Here is a 19,585-nt window from a genome sequence, read left to right as displayed (position 1 = left end):
TTGTTAGTTGTTATTCCAACTGGAATATTATTTGACTATTTTGATGAAGAAGATATATATTATGCACCGGAATCTAAAGGATATAAAACGCATGTTGTTATTGTGCTCCACGACTCTGGAATTGCAATGCCATAGGAAGCCTATACGAGTTGGGCAATGCAGCAGACTGTTCAGTGTGTGAGGTCTTTTACCGGTGTTGAAACTCGCATGGTGAGAATGCACATCCAAGCATTGAGCATAAGGCAAAAAAGGAGCTAACTTTAAAATTTGGTCGTTGGAGATGTTTATATAATTAATTTGGCCGATTTTGACAATTAGAGGTTTGTTTCTATCTCTACTAACTCATATGAAGCTGTGGGAAATCAATTTTATGACCCCTTTTGCAATCGAGGAATGCTATCTAACCTAATATGTTATCTTATCAAACAAGCTTATTGGGTATACGCAACTTTTGTTGGTTAGTCAACAAGAATTGGCGAAAACACTTCAATCTTATTGTTGGTGCTGAATTGGAAACCAACGAGATACAAATTTTGACATGTAATGTTATGCGAGGGTTAAGACGTCGAATTACTATTTTTTTCAATTAGTACTTTTTGTCACTGATTGTGCAATGGGTTCAGTCTTACTCCGCAACTTAAATTTATCATTGATTGTGCATGTATATTGTTTTTTTTACCGTAGTCAACGGGGAAGTTTCTACCTATTTTTTTATAATTTTTTATTCTAGAAATTCGCTCGTCGAACCGAGCTTGCTGGTACTATTGAGGTGCTCTAATCTGAGGTGCTCTAATCACTGGGTTAGTACCCTTTCGCCATGTATATTACTTTTTCCATGAGGGCTATATGAGGTTGTATTTATCTACTCATATATGATATCACGGATGGATGTGAGCTATTAATATGTGAAAATTCTAGATTGATCTTTTTGGATTTCTCAATATTTGTATTTTTTACACAGTTTTCTTGTTGAAATGTCTTGTACCGTTGATATTTTAAGTTAATCACTTGAGCTTTAAAAAATTTCCAAGTTTTGTTTTTGTCTTTTATTATGATAGTTTTTTTTAATGGAGTGCTGCTATACCTTGAAGTCCCATGTGGGTCATGTTTAGTTTCCACCAAAATCCCAACTTTGACACTATGCAAAAAGAAGATTCTCCGTCACATCAAACTTGCGATACATGCATGAAGTACTAAATGTAGATGAAATCAAAAACTAATTGCATAGTTTTGTTGTACTTTGCGAGATGAATCTTTTGAGCCTAATTAATCAATTTTTGGACAATAATTCACAAATACAAACGAAATGCTACAGTTGCGCATTTATGACAAACTTCCAACTTTAGGACTTCCAAATTGGGAAGTGAACAAGGCCGTGGATTCAGACTCCGCGCTGCCACCTCATGGTCACAGCACCCTCATCATTTTGACTTCTCCGCACAATCCACCTATCTACATTGATGCTAATGCACTCACCGAAGCATGCAACGTCTGATCTGCAGCGGACACCGCGTTCAGCTGGAACATCAAACCACAATCCGAATCTTGTTACAAAAGGAAGCATTAGAATTTACAGGTCACCACGGTCACAAATCCAACGAAGAAATTCAGTCCAAGGCTATTGTACAAACACGCGAACTACTGTACAAGCACCCAAGCAAGCACACGAATCCATGTCCTCCTACTGTAACATTGACGCGAACGCACGCTTCTGGCGATCGGCCTCGTCGCGGTCGCGTCAGGGCTCAGGGCCAGAACCTGCAGCACACGGGCTTGTTGGCGCCGTGGTGCCGCTTCTTGCCGCCGCCCTTCCGCTTGGGCACGGTCACCGTGAGCACCCCGTCCACCATGGCCGCGCGCACCTCGTCCGCCGCCGCGTCGTCCGGCAGCCGGAACTGCGTCTCGAACGCTCGCGCGCCGGGCCTCTCCCTGCAGTGCCACCTCACGGCGCCGTCGCCGCCCTCCTCCTCCTTCCCTTCCCCGTGGCCCGGCACCGCGCCGTCCTTGTCGGCGGCGGCGGCGGCGACGTCGTCCCACTTGCCGCCGCGGACGCGCAGGATGCGGCCGTCCACCAGCTCGACGGCCACCTGGTCCTTGGCCAGGCCCGGGACGTCCATCCTGAACACGTGCGCGTCCCGCGTCTCCTTCCAGTCCATCGGTGGCCGCGCGTCGCCGACGGCGCCGGTGTCGGGGAAGAACCTGTCGATCAGCATTCGGGACAGCGCCAACGACATGCTTGCTGGTCCTCGCCTTCTTGCTGGACAGTTGTGCTACTTTGACTGACAAGAAGCGTCAAGCTGGATTAACAAGTTGCGTAAATGTGCCTCGCAGAATTTGCCGAGTGCTCGTTTAATAGGCGCCGGCGCGGTGGCCGGAGAAACATCGAGAACGCGCCCCGGCTTCTCCATGCTCCGGCTTTGCTTCGTCTGGTTCTCTCTAGATGGCCGCAAAGGGGAAAGTCGCCGCAGGGCACAGCGCGCGAGTACCAGTTTCTTCTCGAACCATCTCATCCTCTGATCCTCAGATGACCTGGCGCCGAGGGGTGCTGACTGCGATGCCGTTCGAACCCTATGCCGCTGGGCCCCGAAGGCCAGGGAGGGAGAGGGCTCCGCGTGGAAGAAGGGCCCGTGCTGGGCGTTGAATGGTCAACCTTCATTGGGCTCCGGGGTGGATACCGTCCACCCCCTCAACGCACGCCCTTCGTTTCTCCATCAAAACCCGGGCAATAAAATCCGAGAACAATCACGGAGATAGGTATCATGCTCAGACATAACCAATGGAGGGAGGGAGAACTAAGAACAATGGAGTACTGCTGCTAGCCAGAGCTTCAGATTCAGATCCAGCACTCTTCTTCAGAAAGAGTAGAACTGTGCGGTTTCACTCTGCTTAGAACGAACGAACACCACAAAATGCAGACTAGAACCAACAAGCAAATCCGATCTACTTCTCATGATCGGCGGCAACTGCCGATCTGAAGTGGGGGGCACAAATCCCAGCCGGTTCTGGTGAGTCTGCTACCGGATGCTGACGATGAGGTTCCTGTCCACGAACTTGGCGCCTCCGACCTTACCCTGCATCGCCGGTGGTAATTTTATGACCCGCCTCTGGTCTCCGGCTTCGATCAACAGTTCTGATCCGCCTCTATACTGCATTTTTCAGTCAAAAACAGCAGATCAATAACTCAGCGTCAGCATGAATAATTATAACCAATTAAATTCAGTGATTATTTGTCTTGTTTAACAGAGTTTCTGCAGGACATATCTATCATCAAAGATTGCCAGATGACTATGAATGTATGTCCTAAAATGCAGATAGGATGCATCAGGGTAACCACATAAAAAATCTGTTCAAGAACATGCTGCGCATGCAAAGGGGTATATCTGCTTGCCCATTCCATTTGAAATTGAATCTTTCTAGAGGTTTGTAAAGACTGGCAGATAGCCAGATCGCAGCATTAACAGTAAATTTATTATGCCACTTCTAATGAATAGCACTCACTAAAATGCTTGTTGATAGAAAGATTAACAACATTGCAAATGAAGCCACATGAAGACAGCGTGAATGTAGCAAATGTAGGCTAACTTCTACACAAACGAGGCACACTTTACCAATAAAAATGTGGCTTCATCTAAACATTATCAGGAAGGTTAGATCTCAAGTCTTCTTTTCTGTTATTGCTTATATAGTTAAAGCGGCATGATCTCTGGATAGTTAAGACTACTAGTGATTTTATTGGCAGACAATTTAACCTAACCAATTTTTGGCACAGTAAACACAACAGATGCAATAGAGAGATAGATAAATTGTCTTACTTGATATAGCTTGATTTCAGACTTATCAAAGCCTGGCATGAAAAGGGTTACTGATTTCTGAACAGCATCAAAACTAACTGAAGGATACACTGTGGATGTATTCATCAACTGTTCCTTTGTGTTTTGGCTCAATGAGCTTAGTGCTCTGCTCCAATCTGCAGAAGAATCATTTGAGAAAAATGGCAGAAACGAGAAAGACAATGGCAAGAACTTTCGAGCAACTTCTTGGTGCATTTCAGAAGGGTCTTCAGTATAACCAAATGCCCCACATATTTGGCCGCCAGCTTGAGTGGTACAACCCCAGTATCTTAATGCAGAGGATACAGATATTGATCTCCTAGGATCCATGATAAGGAAGCAAGCAAGGTTTGAAGGATCGGCAAACCAAACCAAGACTCTCTACATGATTTAGCAACTTTTAGATAATATCATAAAATGTATGCACTCGGTTTTAACTAAATTCAACTTTGGAAAATTACCTCAAGAAGCTGTTCGATTTCATTCCATATCTCTGTACTCAGTCTCCCCTCACTAGTTTTACCATTTGGCTTTGCAGCATCATATATTAGTTTTAGTAATGAAGGAGAAGCCAGTCTTCCCATGTCAGTCTTCTCAGCTAGGTCCCTCACATACCTCAAGTAAGACCTATCTTTGTGTAGTGCAAAAAATAAGTTTAGAAAGTTTAGAAACTTGACTTTTCTTAAGCAAATTCAGAATCATGAATGAAGTAGAACAAGTACCTTGCCCTGTCAGTAGCACCTATTAGCCGTAGAATTTCATCCGTATTGTTGCAATCATATACTACCACATCGAATTCTGGTTGTGAGCTACTCCTTCCAGCTGAAAATAAGTTAAGGAGCTTCTGAAGAGCTAAGACTGAACAGATCGAATCCATTCCAGGTAAAACTCCAAGCTCCTCTCCTACAATCTATCCCAGGGAAAATCAGCAACCAAAAATGAATGTTTTATCCTCACTAGAGATGTTGTTATTCACCTACCCCTTCAAGGACTCCTTGAGTAAAATTGACCTGGGCATCTACCTTCTTCAATCGGTTTAGGGGTTCAAGCAACATCTATTATTTAACAAGAAAACATTCTTCAACTTCAAGGCATTCCAGCATACAAGAGGAGAATTCTTTCAACAAAGTATTTTACCTTACTAGTCTCTAGCTTTATGGTTGAGAGATTGGCCCTGCACTCAGTCAGAGAGTTCCCAATCTTACAGCCCATCAATTGCTCTGCGGTAGGATCCTGGGACTGTGTAACCAAGCATGTCTTGAAGCCCTCGCTTGCATAATACTGCAACATGGGGAAGAAAATAACAGAGGCAATTTGTTCATGAGTCATGACCGATATATTGGTGAGATGATTCATACAACACAATCGAAAAAAACTCTAATGTATGACCCTGACTTGTAATTTACAGTATATTAAGCTCAACACTGTTATCCACAGCAACATTGCAGATTTGCAACTCAATTTTTAGCATCCATCGAGGCAGCAGCAAGCTCACGCCCAAACTACAATTTGCCACAGATACAATGACGAAGACGATCACGGGAGAGAGCAATTTGTCACCTGAGCAGCGACCGCGGCAGCGGTAGTCTTGCCGGAGCCTCCCTTGCCGAGGAAGGTCACCAGCTTCGGTGGCGGACCGGCGCCGGCGGAAATGGCGACGACCAAACGCCGCCTGCGGATTCTCCGGTGGGTCACGGCGTGGGTATGCCTCGCCGAGAAGACCAAGGACGGCGCCATCGCCGTCTCCGCGGCTCGCCTCAGCGGTCTGGTTGGGATTTCGGAGGTTCCACCTTGGCCTTGACCTCTTTCGCTGCAGCTGTTATAAGGTTATAGGATAGGGCTTAGGACATAACCACAGATAAAGAAACCCCTTCCCACCTCTGCCGCCTTCTCCCCGATCCCACCCACCACCGAGTCCCCGCCGAGATGGCCGACCACCGGGGCAAGCGGCCGTCGGAAGCCGCGGCCGCGGCGGCATCGCCAGCGGCGAAGCGCGCCCGCGACCCGTCCGCACCGGCGTTCCCCACGTACAAGGAGGCCCCGAACTTGAAGATCCAAATCCTCGGCGAGATACTGGCCTCCGCCTCCTCCGCCGCCGACGTGGACGATAAGCTCACCAAGGCCAATATCGGCGTCACCACCGACGACGTCGAGCAGGTGCTCCGCTTCTCCTACGCGCACCCGCGCGCCGCCGCCGCCTTCTTCAGCTGGGCGGGCCACCAGCACCTCGGCCACGAGCACTCCCCTTACTCGTGGAACCTTGTCGTCGACATCCTCGGCAAGAACCGAATCTTCGAGCCCATGTGGGAAACCGTCAGGTCCATGCACTCCCAGCGCCTTCTCTCGCTGGCCACCTTCGCCTCCGTGTTCTCCTCCTTGGCGGCCAGCCCCGGTGGCAACCCGCTCAAGGCGTTCGTGGACATGCCACGCTACGGCATGGCCCGCGACACGACGGCGCTCAACTCTCTCCTCTCCGCGCTTTGCCGCGCCAACCGCCTCGACGACGCCCGCGCCGCGATTCCCGTGGCTCGCGCCGAGGCCGGCACGCGCCCGGACGCCGACTCCTACGCCATCCTTCTCGAGGGCTGCGAGGCAGCCGCTGATCCGCGGGTTGCGCGCGAGGTGTTCGACGAAATGGTGCGTGACGTCGGCTTTGATCCTAACAACGTGCCTGCCTATGATTCCTTCCTTACTACACTTGTTTCAAGTGACTCCTCCACGGCGCTACCGGAAGCGATGGATTATCTGGCAGTCTTGAGCCGGCGCGGGTGCTCGCCAGGAGAGAAGTTCTTCCATGCCGCTCTTGTTGCACACCTTGAGGCACGCAAATTGCGTGATGCAATGGCGCTTTGGGATGACTTTGTTGGACATCGGGGGCTCGTCCCGGATTTGGAGATGTACAACACAATGATCATGCTGCAGGGCAGTCTTGGGCATGCTGAGGTGACAGTGGAGTATCTCGACGACATGGCCTTCAACGGAGTGTTCCCTGACGCTGGCACATATAATTTGGTCCTCCAGTTTTTGCTCAAGGGGAGGAAGCTCCGGGAGGCAGCAGCGATCTTTAGCGAGATGGTCAAGAATGAGCTTTGGCCAAATGAGGAGAATTGCTCATTTGCACTTTGCATGTTCTTGGATACACGTGATTGGGAGATGGGGATCAAGGTCTGGAACTGCATGGTGGAGAATGGCCTGCCACCATTGGAAGAGAGTGGGAACATGCTGGTATCAAAGCTGAGGGATGACAGGCTGCCCGAGGCATGCAAGTATGCTGAAGACATGATTGACCGAGGTATCAAGTTGAGCTCATCGACTCTGTCAAAGCTGAAGCAGTGCCTGCAGAAGATTAGGAAAGGAGAGATCCATGATCACCTACTTAAAAAATGGAAGGCACGCTAGTTTGTTGAGGTCTCTTATGCCAGTTAGTGGGTTAGCATGATTAAAGACACGTGAGATCGTTTCTTCACTCTTTAGCGGACAGATTTATTGTGCTTTTGTTGCTTGGAAATTTAGTTTCTGTGCAGTCTCCAAAAAATTTAGGTGAACTGTGTACGATGTAACATATCAGTAGAGGATGGTTTTAGTATCTTAGACTTGAAGCTCCTAACATGTCTTCTGTTTTGGTCCATGAGATTCTTCCTCGGTGCTTTTAGTTTGATCTTTATTTTGAGCTTTCTCTTGCCCTTTTGATATGGCATGATAAATTGATAATTGATATGACGTTTTTGTGTCTCGAGTAAAAATGATATCTTGGTGACTAGAATGAGTCATCGGTGAGCAAGAAGCTAAATCCAGTTAGATTTGACAGTAGACTTGTTTGAAAACTTCGATGTCATTGTTAAGGTTCATCCGGGAACGGCATTGAGCTCCAAAAGAAGTGCGCCGGAATCTGCATAAATGAATTCTCATGTGCTGCTAAGTTGTTGCTTGGTTCCCAGTTTCCACTGGTGACGATGAACATCGAACAGGGATGATTATATAGCGCGCCAGCAAGTCAGTATTGGGTCAGGAAACATGTTTTTTTATGTTTTTTATTTCTGGAACGCATGTAACATGAAATTGACAATGCACATGCCAGGGAATACTGGCTACATTGCTGGTGCATTTTAGCAATAAGGAGATGATGCTGAAGTGATGTTTAATATATCAGTACAGCAGCCTTGACAATGCGTTTTGTTTCTTCAGCTTGCGTATTTCAGAGTGTGAAACATTCTGTGGAATCAAATGATTTTGCAGTTCTCTAGTAGGACCCCGCGCTACTTCGGCTGTCAGCATGCCCGTTCAACTGAGATGTATTTTTCTCTTGAAAAAGGCAAAAAACTGCATTTTGATATGTGAAATGGAGTACTTTGTAGACAAACAGTGGAAATATTGTCGGGGAAGAAAAATATTCATATTTGGCACGAGGAACGGTTACACAGCCGCGCTTTCACTCACTGACAGCCGGGCCCAAAGCCACTCGCGCACCCAGCCTCCCTCCGTCCCTGTCCCTCCAGGCTCCAGCGAAAGCGCGGCCGTGCTCGGCGCCAAACTGCTTCTCGGGCCGCCGCCACCGCCTCACGGCCTCAGCAGCAGCGCCGCTCCTACCTCGGCCCGATCTCTTCCACTGCTGGTAAGTAATCCTAGCTAGCTTGGATGGGTTCCTTTGATTTCAATCAAATCCAAGCCTCCGTGCCTCTCAGTTCGGGATTTGCACGCTGCGTTGGGCACTGCGAATAATTAACCCCATCCGTTCATCATTCCATCAGGTTATTTTCTGTCTTCAGCGCACTGGATCGATCCATCGCTTGTTGGTACCTAATTTAGGTGCGGATGCAGTTTATTCTCAAATTTTTTGTGAGGTTGTAACTTCTCCCGAGTTAGCGTCCGAGCAGGTATATTGACAACTATGCCTCCTGTAGATTTATTCATTTATACATATTCTTACTGATATTGTGCTTTCTTCTCTTATTTCACGTCAACAGGATGTTCTTGCACCAGCAAGAACCTGAGGCTGATTAGCATGCCCAGCTTCAAAACAAGGTCAGCAGGCTAGCAGCATGGAGGATAAGGATAAATCAGACGGCTGGGATGAGGATTTGGAAGAAGCTGATGAGTTGGCGTGTGTGCAAAAATATCCTGTTAGCACCTCTTTCCTTGCTTCTGGAATAAGCAGAAGTATGTTCTCTCTTTTCTGGCTAAAATTTACTGCACCTCCTATTATACAGATAATGCAGGCTCTGGTATTTCTTTGAGCAAAGGCGGACTTTGTTATGTTAAACTGTCCCTGGTGAATATTCTTATATGGGTCCTCCTCTATTCTCCACTGTTGCAGGGAACAAAAGTGAAAAGAAACCCAGATTCTCAATACGAGGACATGATTTTGTTCCATATGATGTAAAGACAGAAATCTTGCATATCAGGGGCCATGAAGGTACATATGGAGTGCCATCAACTAAACTTTCACAAACTATGGTGGCTGAACGGTTGGAAAATATCGAGGAAGAATCTGAAGATTTGACCCCGGAGCTCCCCCTTCATACCAAGAAAGCAAATACTTCAGTTTCAGAGCTTCTGGAAGATTTACAGGGTAGAAGTGGTTCCTCTGTGAGGAAACCATATATGGTGTGTATCTTCTATTGTTGTTGTGTTGTTATTTCATCGTTTGGAGTGCTACAATTTCCTAGCTTCTGAATATTCCAATGCAGTTGCAACAGCACACGCTGAATATTAGAGAGCAAGAAGTTTCATCCAGAGTGCCACCAGCTAAAGCTTCACAAGCTTTGATGGCTGAACGTTTTGGAAATAGCAAGGAAGAAACTGAAGATCTGCCATCAGAATTTGCTCATCCGATGAAGAAAGCAAATCTTTCGGTTGCTGAACTTCTAGAAGATCTACAGGGTAGAAGTAGCTCTCCTGTCGGGGCAGCATCGGTGTGTTTCTTATGGTGTTGTTTCATGATTTGAGGTTCCTGGATAGCAATTGACGTTCCTCTAAATATTTTTAATTTTAATGCAGTTGCGCCGACACACGGGAGCTAAAGATTGGACCGCTTCCGAGAAGAAAACTCTAGCTATTCTGGGAGAGAGTATTGACAGTGAGGATCCCTTGGAGCATATAACTGATGGAACATCTAGTGAGGAGGAAGTATGTTAACAGTTAACACAACCAGTTACTATTAGTTATTGCTCTGTTGGACTATTCAACATATTTTCTGTTTATCATGGAATAGGATGTTACTGAAAACCACTTGGCTTTGGTGAACAAAGATGTGAAGCACCAAACTATGGCTGACCTATTCCAAGAAGTTTTCGATCCATCAAACCTGGAGGTTGCCATGCTTCCAATGAGATCCACTGGGTATAGTTACAATCTGAGTTGCTGCCAATTCTTTGTTAAATGGCCATCTAAGTGTCTATGGAATTCTGCTTGTTTATTTATTTTGCTCTGTGGCAGGGCTGGTTATCATGGAAGGATGCAACAGATTATGCAGATGGAAAAAGATAGGCATGCAGAGTTCTTGAGACAGTTTAATATAGAGAAAGGTTATTTAGGTGGTGCTGAATTAGCTGTTATGAATGTCTATGGTTTTACTAGTAGTAGCAGTTGGTACCACTTCTATGCTCCATAGGCTTCATCTGTTTGTACACATGTATTTCAGAAGTACTGACAGTTCATACTTGCAGGTGATTCAAAGGGAATTACTGTTCAGATTATGTCAAGGTCGTTGGAAGGAAAGCTAACAGTCTGCCACTGCTTGTTCCAGGAAAAGAATAATGTCTGTCCTCCATCTCTCGAAAACTCTTTATCTTCTCTATTTTATTTGGTCTCATCGCAGGAGTGCTTTTAAATTAGTAGTATTTTGATTCTCATGCTGCCAAGATGAAGTAACATTTTCCAGATGATTCTGTAACAGTTGCTTATTGGGAGCATATGCTTTATGCAAAAAACATGAATGTTGGATGACTTTCCTTATGGTGATAAACCATTCTTTCTGAATTGGCCAATGCAATGAGTTGCTACTGCTACCGAATTAAAGCTGAAAAACATTGTGTTGCATCTAGATTATTTCCTTTTTCTTTTCTCCATCATCAAGCCAAAAAGTATCGTTTGTTTTACACAAAGTTCTAGTTTGAACATGAATGAAGTTTTCCCAGAATTTGCGACATTGATGCTTTCATGGCACTTGTGTTTCATGCAGTCTACCATTACACGTGAAGCCTCAACAGACCATGCTATGTGTGAAAGCAGAACTATGGGGACCATTATATTTAGTCCAAAGATATGTGACAATGTGGATCTTCTGGTAGGAAACATAATTCGCATCTTCCCACCATGGTATGCTTCTAATTCATTTATTTATTCTCTTTGTCTGCTCGCTGTGGCTAATGCTAGATTGTATTTTTTATGAGCAGCATTAAGTTCCTTTTCTGACAAAACAAAACATGGCAAGGGTGAAAATGGTGCTAAATGATTTTATAGAGTACTAAAAGTTGAGGTGTAACAGACTCACCAATGGTTCCTTACAAATACGTTTGAAGAAAATATCATGCCCTAGGCAGTAAGACTACCTAAAGTCAGTCATTTAGGAATGCAAAACTTTGGGGGAAAAACATTGAACATGAACTGCGTTTACTTGTCTGTCATGTCAATAAGTTGGTTGGTTCATGCTGCACCATGATCTGCCTCTTTTTTTGCTGGCCTTAACCCTAGTAACAATTAAGTTCAGATTTGAGAAGTTGACAATACTTGCTTTACCTTGACAGGAAGGAAATTAGATTACAAGAGGAGGACGTGATCCTTTGCACCTACTTTTCGCATCATGGGGCATGATTGTGGAGATTCTACTGCACTGCGAGCCGACAAGCTTAACCGTGTCTGAAGTCATGGTGGTTGCCAATCAAACGCTGCCTGCTGGTTGCTTAGAACCCTTAGATGTTGTTCATGTACTAGGTGATTCGAACAATCGGTACAGTTTACAATCCGAAGCTGTTGTATTGTTGAGCCGTTCATCCCTGACGAGCGTGTGGAGCATAGGTGCTGATGTTGATCTCACTGTGGCTTTCATAACAGAGCCTGTTTGGCTGTTTTTCCTTCATCCTGCTGAGTGCTGATGGATTAATGAACCCAGACCCTCTGTCAGCGTGGGCATCCGCCCGCCCGCCCTCCCCTCACCTGCTGCGGCAGCACCACTCCGTACATTGTCTGTGTCTCAGCGAACTCACCGACGATCTCTGGCCACCGCGCCACCTCCCCGATCGACGGCGCCGGCGCTGCCGCGGAGGACACACCTGTGGGTGAGGGAAGCACGGCGGGCTGGAGGTAGTGGTGGCACGAGACCGATGGGCAGGAGCGCGGATAAGGTCGGTGGTGGCCGGCGAGCGGCACCGCTGCGCCGCCGGATGCCATGTCCGCCGCCCCAGATCGTTTCGCAGAAGCAGCCCCGGTTCGTGATCCAGTTATTTTCAATTTGGCCCCTGCGTTTTACATATACCCCCCTTATTTGGATCGCGATTATTAGTCGCGATCCTAATATTTTCAAATAGACCCATTATGTTTATAAATACCCCCCTAACTGGATCGCGATTATTGATCGCGATCCAAATACTTGCATACGGGCCCCTGCTTTGGTTTGTATCGGCGCTTCCGGCTTCGGTCTGCCCGCCACCGCCGCCTCGGTCAGAATCGTGAAGCTCCGACCCAAGTCCAGGGAACCAAAACAATTCGCTCCATTACTCTGTGGGAGGGGCGCTCTCGACTCATCATCATCGCCGCCGAGCCGAGCAAGCAGCACTGCGCTTGACTTCACCGGCGGTTGGCCGGCCGTGGGCTCGTGGCGGCTTCTTCCGTAGCGAGCCTCGCCGCGAGGGTGCACTCCGTATCCTCAGGTTGTAGGTCGGAGATCGACGGTGAGGGTCCATGGCACCTCTAGTTCGCTGAGACGGCGCCTGCGCGCGCAATTCCTGTTCTCTTCTTCTCAGGCTGCCTGCTGGGTTCCTCTCATTCGATCTGCCACAGACAAGGCATGGGCGGTCGACGAGGCGGTGCGAGCTCGACGACCGCGTGCATCGTGGGCTGCGACGGAGGCCTCGGCTGCTGCTGTCAGTCTATTCCAGCGGGACTTTAGGGACTACTGAGTACTGACTACCGAGCATGCATTATGTATGTTTGTTCGTAGAAAGGATTGACGTAAAATTTGTGTAGCATTCCTCATATAAAAAATCAAATGAGTTCAGTACAGCAATGCAATTCTTGGTCCTGAACTGCACCTTTGAGGTGCCTAACGTACATCACCAGAGAGCTGCTATACAGCGATCAGAAACTATAGATCAACATCTAGTGTTCATTAAAATCCTACATAGCCTCGTCTTTTGGTCACCGAACAAAACTTGAGAAAATTTGAGCAACCAAAATTTAGACTCAGACTGCCTTCTTTGAGTATATGCATATTTCCAACCTGTTCTACGGCGCTCCATAGTTGATTCACGTACTCACAACTCGTCGTGAGATCCAGGTTCCGAATAACCAGTCTCGGGTGATGCTGGCTCACCTTCCGTCGCTTTAGATTCCTGAGATGTTCCAGTAGATTCATTCTCATTGGCAGTTTTCTCCTTATTAGCAGGCTCTTCCTCTTTTGCAGGTTTCTTTTCAATCTTGGGTTTTGGTTTCGGAATTCTATTAATACTCGCAACCTGAATAACCAAAAGGTTATCCGTTATATTGACTACTTCCGACAGGTGTGCAAATTGTTATATGATGCTGTACAAAACACTAACCTTATCTTGTAGGTCCAGAATTTTGTCAACAACTTCTTCAGATGTGAAAGCAGGTGGACTGTGAGCAGGGGTGCTGCAATGCTCAACAGGAGTTAGCCACTTAAAAGACTATGAACTCGAGAAAGAAGTGAGCACGAACAGGCATACCTTTTCTGCAGGGTTTCCTTCTCCTCCAACCAATCTCTTACTTTCTCCGCATCACTTACAACCTAGAAACAGATAAGCATTTACACAACCAAAAAACGAGCATTGTACAAAATCAATCAAAACTTCATTAAGCTCACAGGTTTACCTCATCTACTCTTTTTTTTGGAAGCCATGGTTTGTTTGTCTCCCAGTTCTTGACAATCTGCAAGTAGACCAAAAGGTACACTGAATTGAGAACAGAGTAACACATCAACCATGCACTCGATCAGTCTAAAATTGTTAAACTGAACAGTTCTACAGCATATATAAAACGGGTGTAAAACAAAGGATTAATTCTTTACTAGAAAAATGAGAAATCCATTGTATAATAAACTTTAGCCTTTCTTCTGCTGCAGTGTTTGTTGCACCATGTTCGAAAGGAAATTTATTTCATTTCTCAAAGTTTCCGTTTTAAACAATGATCTTCGAAAAACATTAGTAATTGTGTTCAAACTGTACAAACTCAACAGAGTTATATACTGGACAAAATGAACTGTCTTGTTGAAAAGGGACTCTTCATGAGCCTAAAGAACATAAACTGTTGTAGTTAAAAAATTGTTTTACCAGTTCTCTATTTCGATACCTTTTGCAGCTCAGAAAGATACAATCTGGCATTTTCGCAGGCTGCTGGTCGGGCTTTCAATTCACTCAATCTGGAGAACAATGAAATGGACAATCTCAGTCATTCACCCAATATGAACTAAAGAGGATAAATAACTAATTACCTGAAAAGAATCGGGTCACCGATGGCCTTAAGTTGATCAAGGCGTTCTTTGAATTCATTTGCTTGAGCATCTTCACCATCCATGTATAACCAATCCTGCACCTGCAATTTGTCATAAAAGAACTTCAGCATAAGACTTATACTTGAAAACTGAAACTAAAAGCATAAACTAATAATAACAATAAGCTAACCTCGTTAAGTTTCTCTGTAAAGGATTCCCTCTCCTGTTCAGTTGAGACAGTCAACATATCTGTGCTTTCTTCCAGCTGTCATATGTCAAATGGTAAACAGGCAGTCAGAAACAAAGAGTGGTCATTTTGACACGTCAAACTTTTTTGTAATTGCCTAATTTGTGTAGATTAAATCAAGATTATCAAGGTAGCTTTGAGGTTCAGATAAAAATTCACATCCTCACAAATTTCACATACATATTATACGGACAAATAGAGGGATCAGCAAACTCTGGGGAAGATTACCAAAATGAATGAGGTTAATGAACCTTCTTTATGAAATTTCAGTAAAGTGTAAACAAAGAAATGATAAAAAGAAAAGGTACCTTTTCCTTCATAGAGTATATGTATGACTCTAGGTTATTTTTTAGTTCAGCAGTCTTCCTCCGCTCAGCATCCTTCTTATCAAGTGCCTCCAACCTACTTTTTGCTTCAGAATACAACTCCTTCGAAAGAATTGTTCCAGCACCGGTCGTTTTTTCCACAACCTATATTGACATACAAATTAAACAATGTTGTGACAACATTAGCATCAAACTATGGAGCAACCATAGCTTACCTTCAGTGGGACCCTAAATGTTCTTTTCTTGAGCACCCTCTCTGTAATAGCTTCTTTAGCATTACTCTCATCAATGGGAGCAGTGGAATTAGTATCACTATCAGAATTCAGATCCTCCTTACTATCTGTTGTACTATTAGCTGCCCCTGCTTCAGAAGATGAATTCTGATTTGTGATGTTACTCTCTAGTGTCACAATCTTCTTTGGAACCTCCACCCATTCAGTTATCTCAATCACTGCTTCTGCTCTATCAAGAGAAACAATTCCGCTTCTACTCAGAGAAAAATGTATATTTGCTTTGATGGGTGCCGATAAATTACGGCTTGAATACCTGATTGAAAAAAGAACTTGATTAAGTTTAGCAATGAAGTTACATATAGTGGGTACACATGACATGATAGAAATGGCATTAGCTTAATAAATATCAATCAATTTGTGATAAGTTTGAATGATTTTATCAATATGGCAATAACACATATGGTTCGCATAGAAGGATGAATTTCGTTCAGGTTGTTTAGTTGTCTATGAACAAGACATTGAAAAAAACTAAGTAGTGCTTACTTTTCGCTGGCATCTGTCAAGCCTGATACTGAATACTCCGCGAACTTATGTGATGGAATGCCTGGAGGCAGTTCGTAAGCTTTGTCATAGTTAAGAGAGACATCAAAGTCCTTGGTATGTCTGATGGACCTAAACATCTGTAGATAAGAAAAGGATATCAAGCTAGTTTAGACATATATCTTTCCAGATACAGGATGAAAAGTTCGCCCACAATTTTGAAGAAAAGAGTGACGAATTTACTAACCTTTATTGGCATTTTCTTCATCCTTGGCACCAGAATTTGATCGATGCTTCCATCCTTGACATAATCGGGGCCATCTATTTCAAGCATGAAAGCATATGTAGAGCCGTCAATCATCCCCAATTTACGGTTTAACTTAATCCCGTCACTCAGGTTAGCAGCATGCAGTGAGGCGCCCAGAACGATTGCTTCATCAGCATCAAGATGCTTATCCAGTTCGCGCCGACCTAGAAACTCCTGCAGCTTAGCCTGTAGATGGAGAATAATATTGTTGTTATTGAGACAAAATGTTAAGTCATACAGAATGATGGAAAATGTATTTATTGCATAAAATAAAATTATATGGAAACAGAATGAAGTCCGGCATGTGTGAAAACAACGGTTTACAACCCCTTTGAGGTCACAACATATAGATGTACAATATTGAATTTGTGCTGAAAATCTTATTTGAAAAGAAGGTAAAAATTGAAGGCAAAGATGCGTGTCTGCCATGTTACTAGATTAATTTCTAGGGAGGAGGTTTGGGGAAATGCTCAAGAGCATGCGGAATCCAATTACACCACTTGCATTAAGGGAAAGTTTGTTGGTGCACTGTTGTGCTGCAAAAATCTAGTTTGCTATGGGAATAATTACTTTCAGTAAGATTTGGTCGTTTCATTGTTACTGACCCTAAGAATATGCTTCTAACTAACTTCAATATCCAAACATAAAGGCGCTTTAAATTTTTTAAAAGCCACCGCAATGCAGAACAGAGCTCAAGTAGAAGTCTAAAAATGGTAACCAAATTTATCAACCTGCAATTTCGGAACCCGGGTAGCACCTCCTATGAGTTCTACAGCATAGATATCATCAATCTTCATGTCAGAATGTGCGAGCACTTCTTTAACTGGAGTTAGAGCTTGCTCCCATAAATCTTCACAAAGCTCTTCAAATTTCTCACGTGTTATGGTGCTCCTGTAACAAAAAGTCTTGCATAAGGCCACAAGCACAATACACTAAGGGCTAAACTGAGGAAAACTGAAAGCATGAGCTGCGAAAAAATCTCAACTATTGTAGAACAAAATATAAGCAGTAGGAACTAAAGACTACCCTTGCAAATATTGGTAATGGTCAGTTAGGAAGAAAGTGGGTTCTACAGTATCTAGTCTCCATATAAAAAAAAAGTTCAACAGCGGACATGGAACTTTAGTGAAGTAGGAACTACCCCCAAGTGATGCAAACCGATAGACAGCCTTTGTTTGTAACTCCAATAATTTTTATTTGATGAGATTGTACTAATTGGCTTCCAAAGGAAAGAAAAATAATCAAATTCAATCTGACACATGTCAAGACACTTAACAAACAAGAGGTCTGCAATTCACGCTAATCCAAACATAGCAGGTTTGTCCCGGGCCACGTTGTGCAGAAGTTTTAGTTTAAAAAACATGATTTCATACTTTTTTAGTATAATAATAATAATAACCAGACAACATTAGGAACCGAGCCTAGCTCAGTTGATGGAAGGTGTTGGTGCACAGCTACACCACCCAAATTCAAGTCCTCTTCAACTATAATTTAGGTCCCTACTTCGTATTTCTTCTTATATACAGTGCACCTAGTTCCTCCTAGGTCAGTCAAGTTTTTTTTCTGTTTTACATCCATATGTCCTGACCAAATGTTATGCGTCCACAGTATATAAGAGAGTAGAAAAGAACCTGAAATCGACATCGTCATACAAAGATTCAACTGAAATCGGAGCAGCAGTGTTTGCACTAAGAATTTCTTTGGTGCGCTTAACTTGCTTCTTCAACTTAGCCATTGCCTTGGGAGACTGACGGATATCAACTCCGTTACCGAGCTGCTTATTGAATTGATCGGCAAAATAGTTCACCAGGCGCATTTCCATTTCAACGCCTCCAAGTTTGGAGTTCCATCTAACATCCTTAACCTGCAGATAATTAGTGTCAGACAGCGGAATATTTTGAAGTCATCATCTCATGATAGTGGCGCAGCTAAAAAGGTCATATTTTCTTCAGATCTACTGTATCATTCTATCCATGAGAAATCACAAGTACCAGATAGTCGCCGAAGAAATTGCCAGCAGACATCTAAGAGAAGTGCAATTGAACAGCTCCCAGAAATGCTAGGAGAGGAGTTTACCTGGAACTGGTTAACGGACACCGTCTTCCCGTACTCCTTGGCGTTGTAGGCCGAATAGTACACCAGCGCGGCGTAGGTGCTACCGGCGCCCATATCGTAAAAGATGACATGCCGCGACGCGTTGGAGAAGTCCTTGTCAATCCCGTACTGAAGCGCTGCCCCAGCGTGCTCATTGATGAGAGCGAGCACATTGATTCCAGCCAGCTGTGCGGCCTGTGTCAGCGCCCGGCGCTCGGCCTGCCCGAAGTAGGGTGGCACGGCGACCACCGCGTCCCGCACCGGCGCCCCGACGTGCGCATCGGCAAGCCCCGCGGCGTAGTGGAGCACCATCGCGACGATCTCCTCGACGGAGTACACCTGCCCGTCGTCGCCGCGGACCGCGGCGGCGCCGCGCGTGTCGGGGACGAGGTCGTAGGGGAGGAAGAGGGACTCCGCGAAGGTCTTCACGTAGGGGAAGGGCTTGGCGAGGAGGTCCCGCGCGCGGGCGAACACCTTGGACGGGTGGCGAGCCGTGATTCCGGCGGCCTCCTCGCCCGCGAGGCGGTTGCCGTCGGCGAGCGCGGCGAGGGCCGGGGACTTGCGCTTGGACATCTCGTTGATGGCGACGGCGATCGGCACGCGGCCAGGGGCGAGGTGCACGGCCGCGACCTTGACCCACTCGGAGCCCAGGTCGATGCTCGCCACCGCCGCGGTCGCCGGCGGGACGGCGACGGCCGCGGCGACGAGGACGGCGAGGAGGATCCCCCAGGTGCGCGGCTGCGCCATGGCGTGTGGCTACCGCTACCGGCTACTGCTCAGTGCAATGGCATGCGGGAGGGGTTAGGGTTCGGAGATCTGGAGTGCGGAGTGGCTGGAGGAGCACGCGGGGGGCAGGGGAGCGGAGGAGGAGGGGAGAACGATCTCGAGGACGGGAAGGTGGAAGGGGCTTGTTATATTTTCCCGATTCCAAAATTTTTCTTTTTCTCTATTCTTTCTTGCAATCAGAGATTTTTGTCTATGGGTCGCTGTATGTTTTCAGATTTATGCAATGCAAGACTTGCCACTTCACGAGAATAGTACTGCCAAAGCCTTTTGAGGAAATAAGGGGGTTAGCAAGGGTGCATGTGTAAAGTTTCGGGAAATAGAACGGAGAAGGACGGGCGCGAATTGAGTCATCGATCCAATCAAAACAGGCCACGTGGAAAAGTATCCACGTGGCAAACCATGGTGAGCACGGTGCGTTGGACGCGGGAGAGGCTCAGGCGCCTTGCTGCTCACTGCTCAGTCCTCCATATGGTTCCCGGAAGTCACTGACATGTCGACCATGCCTGAGCTTGCAGCCTGCAGGTGGAAGACTCTACGGAAGACTGAAGAGTGATGA

At 45.7% G+C, this 19,585-nt stretch overlaps 5 protein-coding genes across 7 annotated transcripts; 2 read left to right on the top strand and 3 right to left on the bottom strand.

Annotated features, from left to right (window-relative positions):
* Positions 1-1,519: 1,519 nt before the first annotated feature.
* LOC101772869 (17.8 kDa heat shock protein) lies at positions 1,520-2,612 on the bottom strand. Its single transcript, XM_004953606.2, has one exon. The coding sequence runs from the start codon at positions 2,232-2,234 to the stop codon at positions 1,746-1,748; it is 489 nt and encodes a 162-aa protein (XP_004953663.1). The 5' UTR covers positions 2,235-2,612; the 3' UTR covers positions 1,520-1,745.
* A 171-nt stretch (positions 2,613-2,783) lies between these two features.
* LOC101772063 (uncharacterized protein At1g26090, chloroplastic) lies at positions 2,784-5,630 on the bottom strand. Its single transcript, XM_004953604.3, has 7 exons — positions 5,391-5,630; positions 4,968-5,111; positions 4,811-4,885; positions 4,553-4,740; positions 4,292-4,457; positions 3,813-4,211; positions 2,784-3,146 (listed from the first exon to the last, which is right to left on the bottom strand). Exons 1-7 carry the CDS (start codon positions 5,565-5,567, stop codon positions 3,015-3,017), a joined length of 1,281 nt encoding a protein of 426 aa, XP_004953661.1. The 5' UTR covers positions 5,568-5,630; the 3' UTR covers positions 2,784-3,014.
* Positions 5,631-5,658: 28 nt separating this feature from the next.
* LOC101772468 (pentatricopeptide repeat-containing protein At1g71060, mitochondrial) lies at positions 5,659-7,541 on the top strand. The gene has a single exon (XM_004953605.3). It carries the CDS (start codon positions 5,757-5,759, stop codon positions 7,227-7,229), a length of 1,473 nt encoding a protein of 490 aa, XP_004953662.1. The 5' UTR covers positions 5,659-5,756; the 3' UTR covers positions 7,230-7,541.
* A 726-nt stretch (positions 7,542-8,267) lies between these two features.
* LOC101770335 lies at positions 8,268-11,907 on the top strand. Of its 3 annotated transcripts, none has more exons than XM_004953602.2 (11): positions 8,270-8,442; positions 8,579-8,704; positions 8,795-8,987; positions 9,145-9,434; positions 9,518-9,742; positions 9,828-9,956; positions 10,042-10,169; positions 10,266-10,354; positions 10,496-10,587; positions 11,011-11,147; positions 11,576-11,907. In XM_004953602.2, exons 3-11 carry the CDS (start codon positions 8,870-8,872, stop codon positions 11,640-11,642), a joined length of 1,275 nt encoding a protein of 424 aa, XP_004953659.1. In that variant the 5' UTR covers positions 8,270-8,442; positions 8,579-8,704; positions 8,795-8,869; the 3' UTR covers positions 11,643-11,907. The 3 variants fall into 3 exon arrangements, with proteins under 3 accessions (XP_012699102.1, XP_004953659.1, XP_004953658.1); XM_004953601.2 differs by having other exon boundaries at positions 10,266-10,363; XM_012843648.2 differs by lacking the exons at positions 11,011-11,147; positions 11,576-11,907 and having other exon boundaries at positions 8,268-8,442; positions 10,266-10,418.
* Positions 11,908-12,993: 1,086 nt separating this feature from the next.
* On the bottom strand, positions 12,994-19,130 carry LOC101769927 (heat shock 70 kDa protein 17). The gene is made up of 14 exons (XM_004953597.3): positions 18,226-19,130; positions 17,781-18,013; positions 16,881-17,040; positions 16,090-16,335; positions 15,846-15,982; positions 15,285-15,615; positions 15,052-15,213; positions 14,687-14,761; positions 14,497-14,597; positions 14,355-14,424; positions 13,878-13,934; positions 13,733-13,794; positions 13,586-13,658; positions 12,994-13,501 (listed from the first exon to the last, which is right to left on the bottom strand). The coding sequence occupies exons 1-14, from the start codon at positions 18,988-18,990 to the stop codon at positions 13,301-13,303; spliced, it is 2,673 nt and encodes an 890-aa protein (XP_004953654.1). The 5' UTR covers positions 18,991-19,130; the 3' UTR covers positions 12,994-13,300.
* Between the last annotated feature and the right edge of the window lie 455 nt (positions 19,131-19,585).

Source organism: Setaria italica, chromosome I (genome assembly GCF_000263155.2).
Source record: "Setaria italica strain Yugu1 chromosome I, Setaria_italica_v2.0, whole genome shotgun sequence".
Lineage (NCBI taxonomy): Eukaryota > Viridiplantae > Streptophyta > Magnoliopsida > Poales > Poaceae > Setaria > Setaria italica.
This window is presented reverse-complemented; position numbering and strand designations above follow the sequence as displayed.